Source organism: Varanus komodoensis, unplaced genomic scaffold, assembly GCF_004798865.1.
Source record: "Varanus komodoensis strain SLA01 unplaced genomic scaffold, ASM479886v1 scaffold44_3, whole genome shotgun sequence".
Lineage (NCBI taxonomy): Eukaryota > Metazoa > Chordata > Lepidosauria > Squamata > Varanidae > Varanus > Varanus komodoensis.
Window position 1 is genome coordinate 1,662,932 of NW_025336010.1, and position 11,187 is coordinate 1,674,118.

At 59.1% G+C, this 11,187-nt stretch overlaps 1 protein-coding gene across 1 annotated transcript; it reads right to left on the reverse strand.

Moving 5' to 3' along the window:
* Positions 1-335: 335 nt before the first annotated feature.
* On the reverse strand, positions 336-10,800 carry ACADS (acyl-CoA dehydrogenase short chain; the record flags this gene model as incomplete). Its single annotated transcript, XM_044444310.1, has 9 exons — positions 336-895; positions 1,284-1,340; positions 1,506-1,601; positions 3,443-3,580; positions 4,588-4,758; positions 5,241-5,392; positions 6,010-6,121; positions 6,256-6,405; positions 10,402-10,800. Coding segments are annotated over 9 exons (1,428 nt in total), but the record flags the coding sequence as incomplete, so codon positions are not given.
* Between the last annotated feature and the right edge of the window lie 387 nt (positions 10,801-11,187).

Consider the following 11,187-nt stretch of genomic DNA (forward strand, 5'->3'; position numbering starts at 1 on the left):
CCGCATCTCTGGAGGGAAATGAGCGCGTCTCAGTGCACCAACGAGGCTTTCAACCTGGGGCAGCGCTTCCCAACTCAGTACTTGCCACAGATGCTGCTGGGGATGACGGGCATTGTGGTACAATGCACTAAAGGGCACCAGGCTGAACAAAGCTTGCATGGGCCTCATCTTTAGAGCTGCCTTACTTGCCCTTCAGCAGCTCGAGTCGGCATTAACTGGATCCCCCACCCGCCCCGCTCTACCTTCACTTCCAGGGTTAGTCCTGGAGAAAAATCCCCCCACCCCCGGTCCCAGCATTCTTGGCCTCCCCACCACTAACCACTAGGCTTCCGCTCTTCAGACAAGACAGCCCAGTAATTTATTAACGGCAACTCTGAACCAGACACTGCATGTGTGTGTGAGAGCTGGCAGTGCGCACAGCAGGCCCTGGCCGCGTCCAAGGCGCCTGGCGCAGTCTCATTTTCTGGCTGCTCTGGAAGGCACAGGGTGCAAAATAATAGAAGTTGCTTATCATTGTGTACGAAGCTCCCATGTCAGCAAAACCTAAAACGTCACCAGGCCAAACTGACTCTCAGCCAGACCTGCTGCCTCGATCTGACACCGTGCAGGATAAGCACGGGGGCGAGTGGTGGTGGGCCGGTCAGTCTCTGCAGGGCTGCCAGGACGAGTCCCCGCATCTCTGCACACCAGCAGCAGACAAACCGTCCACACACAGCGGCAGAGGCCCGCAGAAGACAAGCGCTCAGCCACGATACGCTTTCAGCAGCTGCCCCGCGATCACCAGCCGCTGTATCTCACTGGTGCCCTCGTAGATCTCCGTGATGCGAGCATCGCGGTAGTGGCGTTCCGCCGGCATCTCGGTCACGTAGCCCATCCCACCCAGGATCTGGATCGCCTGTGGGAAAAGCACTGTTTCACCCTCCCCAGGAAGCCACCGCAGCCCCCATCCCTCTCGGATGCCCTGGACCACGACTCCGAGCGTGCCCAGCTAGCAGGGCGGGAACACGCTGGCACACCCAGGAGCCGCCCGGGGGAGGACGGGGCCCTGCGGTGGCCGGGGAGGCAGCCCAAGCCGGGCGACGCCGGGCAGCTCCTCTCCCACAGCTGCTGCCGCTCGCTCAGCCCCGCGTGCCCAGGGGCTGCGGAGCTCCCTTCTGTCCGAGGCCGGCGAGCCACGTGGGCTGGTCCTGCCCCGCTGCTGTTTGTGAGCTACAGGAGGAGCTGCTTCCACCTCTTGGCAGAAAGCTCTCAGGATGCCCCTCGGGCAGGGAGGAGGCACTTACCTGGTGGGCAACGGATGTTGCGGCCTCCGACGCAGACAGCTTGGCCATGGCGGCTTCCTGTTGAGAAAGAGGCATGGCAGGGCACAGGCTCCAGAGAAGTCGACACCATTCCCCGCCTCGCCTCCCCGCAGCGTGGGGCAGCTACCAGCACCCCGGCCGGTCAGGAAGCCTGGCACCAGAAGGGCTCGTGCAGGGGCCTCCCGGGGGCGCCAGGTGGGGCACCTGCGTGTATGGCCGGCCGTTGTCCTTCAGCATGGCTGCCCTCCAGGTCAGCAGGCGCGCGCTCTCCAGGGCCAGGGCCATGTCAGCCAACTTGAACTGCAACGAGAAGGCACCCGGCGGTCAGGCCAGCCCAGCGCCCGTGGGCGGCCGGCATGTGCCCTGGGCTCGCAAGGAGCCGCTCCATGCAGGGGCTGCAGATTCGACCCCGTGAGGAACAGGGGCGGCGTAGGGCGCGGGTCTGGCAGACGCCCGTCGCCACAAAGGGTCAGGCGGGCTGCCCCGCCTCGCAAGGCGCTGCCATGGGCGCAGTCCAGGGCATTTCCCACCCCTTTCAGTGGACCTGTGGCAAATGCGCCTCACTGACTGTGCCATGCGTTCCTTGGCGGCAGGGCGGTGCTGGCGCTCAGCGCTCTTTGCCACTTTTGTTCCTGACACCAAAAGGAGAGCACTGCCCTTCAAGAAGAAGGCAAAGGGGCACAGAGCCGGCAGCATGGCCCCCGACCTTCCTCGCGGGCTTCTGGGCATGTGCAATGCCTGGACTGGGGAACTGCTTTAAGGGTGCGGTGGACCAGAGGGGACATGTTCCCCCCGCCCGTTCCCCCCGTGCACGTAAGGAGAGGCGCTCCTGCCCAGCCCCTCTGTTCCGTTTGCTTCTGCTCAGCTTTTTCCACCAAGTACATCAACTGCTGTTCCTCTGTGACCTCCCTCAATTAAACCTGTATTTCATCGCCCTATCCTATTAAAATAAGAAACACCAACACTCTTCTAAACCCGCCCTTTTTTCCTACCCAACTTTCTGCCTCCAGTTCTCCCTCCCTCTCTGCTGCTTCCCTGCAGTGGGATGGAGTTCATGGCAGAGCCACCTGCAAGGCCAGGCTGCCAGCCGCTCCTCCGGTCTCCTCTGCCCGTGAAGAGCACGTTGCCAAGGGTGGTACCCACTGGCCTGCTGCTGCCTCCTGCACCCACCAGCCCAGGCAGCGCAAGCGGCTGGGATCCTGCAGGCAGCCCCGCAGCACCCATTCGCAGCTGCTCCTTCCGGGCGGAGGGTGCCTCTCCATGCGGGAAATGCGACTCGCCAGCCACTTGTGACTGCCCGCGAAGCGCCAGAGCAGGCACTGACGGCCTCCTCCAGGCAGCCCCACCACCTCGTTGGGCCCCTCGCCCAATTCCTCCCTGCCCGGGAAGCGAGCACAGCACTCTGTGCCCTGCCGGCTGTGGAACTGGGCCACGGGATCACCCTCGATACCCTCCCACCCCTCCCAGGTCAGGACCACCCTCCTCCCCCCAACGCTGCTGGCACGGGGGGAGGCGCTGGCACCCCTGGGAGCCATGCAGAGGAGCTCCCAAGTGGGCCGCCCCGCGACCTCTGCGAGACACAGCTCCTGGATGCTGCTCAAGGCAGGGCGGTGGTCTCACCCGACAGCCCCTCCGTCCCACACAGGGGGCGCCTGATGCAGAGACCACCAAGAAGGCAGGCAGTGCTCACCTGTGCATTCCCACAACCCGCCCGCCCCGCCCCCCGGGTTTTGCCTTCCGGCCATGCCCTCCCCCCCTCCCCGGCCCGAGGCCAGGGCTGGTGTCGCTCCCGCTCCGGCTGGGAACACTGGCAGTCTCCAGGGCAGCGGAGGGCTGGGCGGGAGCTCCTCCCAGTATATACACAGGTACCAGAAGGGGGGGGGGTCCTTCCACCCCGAGCGCTTGAAGCTTTTTCCGTTGCGGCTTTGCACAGGCGCAGAGTCCCCGACACGTGTGAATGCCCAGTGGGGCCCCGGAAGAACGGCAGTCTGGGCTGCAAAGCGGCCTGCCTGCCCCTCTGCAGCCCCACGGCCTGGGCCGTCCCAGCGAGCCTCCTGCAGCCGCCTCCCAGGCAGCAAATTTGCTGGGCCTCCTGAGAAGCGCTTGGGCATCCATCCAGGACCAGAAAGCCTTCCCCTTACCTGGATGGCCTGCAGTCTGGAGATGGGGGCGCCGAAGGCCGCTCTCTTCTCGGCGTAATCCACAGCACAGTCCAGAGCTGCCTGGGCTATTCCCAAGGCCTGGGAGGCAATGCCAATCCTCCCGGAGTCCAGGGTTTGCTGAAAGGAAGGTGAAGCGAACCCCGATGAAGAGGTGCGCATGCGCCACAGGGGCAGCAGGAATGCCTCGGCCGCCGCCGCCATGTCTGAGGCAGGGGCAGAAAATCAAAGCAGCGGGCACCTGCGCAAATGCAGGCAGCTGCCAGCTGAGCGGGAGGCCCAGCTCCTCTCCCCACAGAAGCCACAACGGGCGGCCCCATGGCCAGCCACCTTGCACCAGCCCCACTTCCTCAAAGGCTCCTGCAGGCGAGGATTCTGCGGAAGGCGGGACCGGGACCCTCCCCACAGAGGCACCTCCGGCAGAGTGCGCATCTCTGAAGTTGTGCTTTGTGTCTGGGAAGCTGCAGGCACAGACCTCCTGGGCTCACATCCAACGCGGTGCCCACAGCTCCCCGTCCCAAAGAGTGGCACACAGCACTCTGCTATTCCGGGGGTGCCGGCAGGAAGCACCCCAGGGGAATTCTGTGCCTCCAGAGGCACCTTGGCCTTGCGGCTCTGCGAGGAATGAAACAGCCCGCAGCAGTCTCCCCAGCCTGGCACCCTCAGGTGGGCTGAACTACACTTCCGAGCATCCACAGGCATGCTAGGAATCGTGGTATGACCTATCTAGAGGACACCTGGCTTACAAGTAAGGAGTCAATGGAAAAACTAGATCAGCAAGGAAGAACTCCAGCGGGGAGCTGCTCTCTCTTCTCAAAGTCTGCCAACCAGCTCATTTTTTCCCAAAAAAGTCTCACTCCTCCACTAGAAGTGTGTGAGAGAGAGGAAATGACGCATCAGCCCCCTCTGTGGCGCCTCCCCGCCTGCCCGGCAGCTCAGAGCTCCGTGGAGCACAGCTGGAGACGCTGCTGGGGCTGAGCGGGGCGCTGCAGGTGGCGCTCCTGGCCTTCAAGGGCCATCCCAGGGCAGGTCCAAAGGAGAGCTCCGGAACCGGGGCATCTCAGGCCCGGCTCCTCTCCACATCAGCGGGGAGGGTTGCCCTCACTCACTGCACACGCCTCGCTCACCATGGCAATCTTGAAGCCCATTCCCAGCTCGCCCAGGAGACTGGCCTTGGGGACGCGGCAGTCCTCGAAGATGAGGTTGGCGGTGGACGATGCCCGGATCCCCAGCTTGTCCTCCTTCTTTCCCAAGGACAGGCCAGCAGTTGGCATGGGAACCAGGAAGGCGCTAATGCCCTGTGGCAGACGGACAGGGGGAGGGAGGTCGCCACGAGCAACGCATGGCCAGCAACATGCTACTCACAAGACTGGGCGCTGAGGACTGCAGCAGAGGGACCCCAAAGCGCAGCGCGGCCGCCAAGCTGCACCCCTGCAGGAGGCCCACCCTGGGTGGCCTGACCCCTCCGAGCCTCTGCCGAGGGAAGCAGCCCTCCATCCTGCCGGGGCCACTCCTCCTGCCTGGCCCAACCCGCTCCCTGCCAGGCCAGCCCTGTCAGTGGGGCAGCGGAGTGCCACTCTGCTCCACACGGCGCGGGGCACCTGCCGCCCCTTGGCCGTGCCCGGCACGGCCAGCGCAACCTTCCCGGTGAGACTTGGCCCCGGCGTGCACGTCGCACGGCCCCCCGCGCGCCCCAGACCCTGGTGCGGCTGACCAGCGCCGTGGCTTCTCATGCTCCGGAAGGCGCATGGTGCCCTGGCCTGGGGGGGGGTGCGCCTACCTTGTGCTTCAGGTCCCTGTCCGTGGTGGCAAACACCAGCACCGCGGAGGCGTCCCAGGCATTGGTGATCCAGGCTTTGGTGCCATTCAAGACCCACTCCTGGCCAACCAGTCGGGCGACTGTCGAAGCTGCTCCTGCATCGCTCCCGTTTCCTTCACAGGGCCATGGAAGACAAGGCCAGAAGCCCCCCTGACCAAGGGCACGGGCTCTGTGGCCTCGCTCTAGGACCGTGCTGGAGTGCAGGGAGCTGCCACATGCTGCCCTCCTCCACTGGCTCTGATGCCTCCTGGGCAAGGCTCTCGGGAGTTGTGTGCATGCAGAGCCAGCGCCAAGTTCCAGCTGCCAAATGGAATTTTGCCCCATCTTGCTGGGCAGATGCTGGGCCCCGAGGCCCGGCCCGGTCCCACCTCAGCAGGGACGCGGGTCCTCAGGCAACACACAATTCTGCAGTGAGTTCTGAAGCCAAGGCGTTGCACAAATTCCCCACAGCTGGGGAAGTAACTCAGCAGAACAGAAAGCAAACATCATACATGATTTACGTAGGTGGCAATTTGGACTGCCTTGCAGCCCTGCAGTTTTTTAAAGCATGGCATACGGCAGCACCGTTTACAACCGATGGTCATTCCAACTCCCTTCCCCAGTTCTTCTGAAGCTTTAAGGCCAGGGACCAGCCAGGGCTGGGCAGAGCAGAGGTGCTCACGGACCACAGGCCAGCCGCACCGCAGCCCTCTCTGCCTATAGCCCAGGGAGGCACAGACGCCCAAGTTACCTGGTTCGCTCAGGGCAAAGCAGCCGATTTTGTCCCCACTGCAAAAGGGAGTAATCCACTTCTGTTTCTGCTCTTCAGACCCGAACTTCAAAACTGGTCCTAAATAGAGGGACTTAAAAGAGACAAGGGCCTTCTGTAGGTCTCCTAACCGTGAGCCAGCACAGCCAGAGAGCCTGGCCACCCGCTGCCCTCAGGGTGGAGGGGGAGCAACGGCTGGCCCAGGAGAAGCCCGCCTGGTGACCATACGTTATTCACGCTCATGATGACGCCGGTGGATGCGCAGCCGCGGCTGATCTCCTCCACGGCAATGGAATAAGCCAGGTAGTCCAGTCCTGCTCCTCCGTACTTCTCAGGGACATCCACTGCTAGCAGTCCAAGGCTCCCCATCTTCTTAATCTGGAAGGAGGGAAAAGACAGTGTTGCAAAGCTGACGAGGGAGGAGACAGTCTATGTGAACACACTTCCTGGTTAAAAAGCAAATCAAAGCTGTGGAATTTGGGTTACACCTGCCCAGGCCACACAGCAAAAGCTCCTTGGCAGAATCAGGGACCACACATTTTGCAGGAAAAAAACCACAGTGCAAGATATGCGATTATTTTTTGACTTTAGCCACTTACTAATATACTTAATAAGCATACAACGACTATCATGCTACAATTAATATGGCACCAGCAGGGCATTCTGCTTGGAGCGCTTGTTTAAGGCTGGGGAGACCGTGCTTCGCGTCCCCTCTCACTGGGTGACTTCAGGTGAGGTACCAACTCCTGGCCTAGCACACATCACAGGGTTGTTACAAGGCCCATGTAAGCCAGCTTAGCTTCTCTGCAAAAGGAAAAACAGTGGGCTATAAATATAGCAATAATTCATTAAGTCATGTTTCAGCTGGCAGTTCAGGATCAAGGGTGCATGTCTGCTGTTTCTCTGAGGACAGAAAACTGCAGGACTTGAAAGCAGGACTGCTGCTCCCGGTCCTGCTCTGCACACGCGTGCAGCCTCGCCTGTGCCCGTGAGCTGGCACGGGGATGAGCAGACTGTTCCAGGGGTGTGAAGCCTGGCATGGTGGATGTGCCCAGTGCATCACCGCCATCCACACAGAGCCGGCACGCCTTATGTTTACGACACACACACACACCGCACAAAAGAAAACCTGAGTGCTTAGGCACCATCTGCTGGTTCGTACAACCCCATCGCAAGGACAGAGGGGGGTGGAAAGAGAGAAGGACCAGAGACAGACCTGGAGCAGTCCTCTTTCCCTAGTTCCAAAGGAAGGGCCCTTCTTTTCTGACTGGTCATGGATAGCTGGAAAGCAGCAGGCAGTGCAACTACAAACTGAGCTACCAAGAGACAGCTGCAGGAGTGAGACGTGCAGCAGGAGGGAGAGGGCTGGACTTCTGTCCTCTTGGCACTTGCAAGGGAAAACAAAGCCGAGATCAAGCCCCTGCCCAGCAGCCTGGAGCCACTACCCTTCCGTTCATTGCCAGTAACAGAATCCAGAACCAAGAGCTTTAACACGGGATTCCGTCTCAGTCCTACGTGCCCCAAAGAGAATAATCGGAGAGAAGCAAGAAGGTCTGGGTGAAAGATGACGGGAAGAAATTAGTTAGATATTACCAGAAAGGTTTACAGGGTAACGCGTAAATGGAACTTTTAGTTGTGCTCAGCTGGAGAGGTTTTGTAGCAGTGTCTATAATGCTCTGCTTGACCGGCACCCCAGACGCTGAACCAGCGAGAGACAGAGGACACAAGCTCTGGTGAGACACCAGAAGTGGGCACAGGAAGCCCATGGGGTGGCCACCACAGAGATCAAAGGTGCACTTTTCAAAAGAGCAAGTCTTTCTCTTTGGTGGGCAAATGAGCCAGCGAAGTGGCTCAGGGAACGGGAAGGAGGTCCTGGCCCCAGCGCAGAGCCGGGTGAGTGCTAGGAAGGGGGAAGCGCAGGCACAGGCCTCGGAGCCACGTTCCCAGGTCCCGCAGGCCTGTCCACGCAGTCCCAGCACTAAAGGTTCCATTCACCACCAACGCGAAGGTAGCTGCAGAGCTCAGACCAATGAGTGTCCCGCCAGGATGTGGAAGAGCAACTGCTGGGGAAAGAACAGTCCTTCGGGTGAATGACTGGCTACGAAGGTGGTGCCGTCAAGAGAGATTTGCGCTCTGGGACCACAAGCTAAGCTTCCTGGAAGACGGACCACTGGCAAGTGACGGGCTGCACCTCACAAAGAACGGGAAGCAGGTGTTTGGCCTCTACGTGAAAAAGTTCATCAGGAAGGCCTTAAAATGCATCATTCAGGGGAGGGGGGAGGGGGGAGGGGGACATGCAGCACGGCATATCACCACCTGGCAAAGACTGATCTATTTCAGCAGAGGAAAAAGCCTCAGGCGGGGCCCAACACCAGTCTCCCAAAAAATCTAGGAAGAAAACCAGGGCACAGCATATAAGAAACAAACAACATGAACTTGAGCTCATACATGAACATGAGGGCAATTATGATCTTATAGGAATCACTGAAACTTGGTTGGATGACTCACATGAGTGGAACATTATTAAAAATGTTTAAATAAATAAATAAATAAACTCTACAATTGATGAATACAACCTGTTTAAGAAAAATAGAAAAGACAAAAATGGAGGTGAAGTTGCACTATATGCAAGAGACACATATATCTACACAGAAATACAAGAAAAGGAACTTAGTAGCCCCATTGAAAGCATCTGGTAAATTTAAAGGGAGCAAAAAACAAGAAAAATGTAGTTGTTGGCCTATATTACCATCCAGCCAGGCAAAAAGAGGACAAGGATGCAACCTTCGAAAAGCAGCTTGCCAGCATTTCTAAGAAGAATGAAGCAGTCATCACGGGGGACTTCGATTTCCCCAATATATGCTGGCAGACCATTTCTGCCCAACATGAGCTCTCCAAGAGTTTCCTGAGATGCGTTGCCAACAACTTCCTCCAGCAGAAGGTAGAGGAAGGAACAAGAGGATCAGCTATTCTCGAATGAATACTAACAGGGATGGCCTGGTGGACAAAATAGCAGCCACAGGAACTCTGGGGGAAGGTGACCTTGTGATACTTGGATTCTCAACTATAAAGGAGACAAAGGTTAACTGCAGCCAAACACATTCCCTGGACTTCAAGAAAGCCAACTTTAAGGGACTCAGAACAATGATCCGTGAGGTGCCATGGCAATTAACTCTTAAGGAACTTTTGGGTTATGGAGTGGCACAGAAATGGAAATAAATAAATAAGGGGAGTCCAAGGGGGTGGAAAAGTTTGAAAAAGAAAATTCTCCAAACACAACTATGAACAATTCCCACAAGAAAAAAAGTATAGAAGACAACAGAGGAAACCCGTGTGGCTCCACAAAAAGTTGAGTGACAGCCTGAAAGAAAAAAAGAACATGTACGGGAGGTGGAAGCAGGGCCAGGCCACGAAGGAAGAGTATGAACAAATAGCAAGGAATTGCGGGAATAACATCAGGGAGGCTAAAGCAGGAAATGAACTGAGAATAGCAAAGGAGGCTAAGAGCAAGCGGCGGTCTGCAGACACTGCAGACAAGAGAAGGGCTTCAGCGCATTCCCCTCCCTTCCCCAGGACCAAGGCAGAAGTTGCAAAGTGATGCAAAACAAGAGAAATGGCGTAGACTGGCACGGATTTAGGTAAAAGGTAAAGGTTTCCCCCGACATTAAGTCCAGTCATGCCTGACTAGGGGGCGGTGGCTCATCTCCGTTTCCCAGCCGAAGGAGCCAGAGTTCATCCGCAGACAGTCTCCGCAGTCATGTGGCCGGCATGACGAAACATCGAAGTGCACAGAACACTGTTACCTGCCCACTGAAGTGGTACCTTTTCATCTACTTGCATTTGCTTTCAAACTGCAAGGCTGGCAGGAGCTGGGATGGAGCAATGGGAACTCACCCCGTTGTGCAGGTTTGAACCGGCGACCTTTCGATCAACCAGCCCAGCAGCACAGCAGTTTAAACCACTGCGCCACCTGCAGTCCTAAATCCAGTTTCTCTAGATGCAGAAGTCAAAGAAGTAAAAAGTAAAAAAGAACTGTGCCTATCTTAAAAGTGCTGTATTTGTTCAATACACATCCTCTCAAGGAGCCCACGTGAGCCCCTCCTCTTCATGCTTTAGCCACACAACAGTGCTGTGAGGCAGGTTGTGCTGAGGGGGGTTCTCGGCCTAAAGTCACCCAGTGAGCTGCAGGGCTATGTGGGAACTGGAACCTGAACCTGGGCCCTCCCAGCCCAACTCTGCTGCCCACTTCAAGGAAAAGGAAACAAACAGGTCAGCGAAGAGATGGCACCCGCCACAGGCAGGAATGAGAGCCAGGCACTGCGGCTATTTGACGGCCAGCTGGGCAGGCATGTTACCTGGAAAGGCACCACATACCTGCTCTGCCGGAAAGCGGTGCTCCTTATCCAGCTGAGCAGCGATGGGCACCAGTTCCCTTTCGGCAAAGTCCCGGCAAGTTTGACGAAGCATCTGGTGTGTCTCCGGCAATTCTACCATCCGGTAAACCGTGTGAAGCTGCCGCAGGCATTTAACTGCCCAAGCTGCAAGCGAGAACGCAGGAGGCGCTGGGCGCAACGGGTCCTCGGCGAGGGGCCGCGAGGTGGACGAGCGCGGAGCAGCCCCACCGACCGAGGGGGCAGGCAGGGCGAGGCACGACGAGGGATCCCGGGCAGCTGCTGGAACTGCACGTCCGAAGCTGCTTCTCGCACTTGCTGTTTTACTGCAGCTCGAGCATGGCCCAATTTTACAACGGAGACAAAAGTGCCGAAGTCTGCAAGGTCAGTCGGCTGTGGAAGAGCAGACCCCGTCCCGAGCCCCGCGGGACATGCGCCCGGAGGCCGTCCGCCGCCTTGCTGGGGCCGGAGCGGCCCCCTCCCGGCAACCGCACCGGATCTCGACAGCTGCCACCCCGCCGAGCTGGACTGCCCGGGGACGCTTAGGGCCCCCCGCGCCGCCTCTCCCGGAGCGGCCCCTTTGCAACCCACAGCGCCTCACGGGTGGGGCCCCGCCATGTCTTCCGGGACGCACGAAGCCAGCTATGGGCCCCCGGCGACGGCTGCAGCCCCGGCGGCCTTCGGGGCCGGGCGCTCCCCGCCGCAGCGCGGCCGGGCTGCCGGGCGCGCCTTGCGGCTCCCGAGCGCGCCGGCGTCCCCGGCGCCCTTG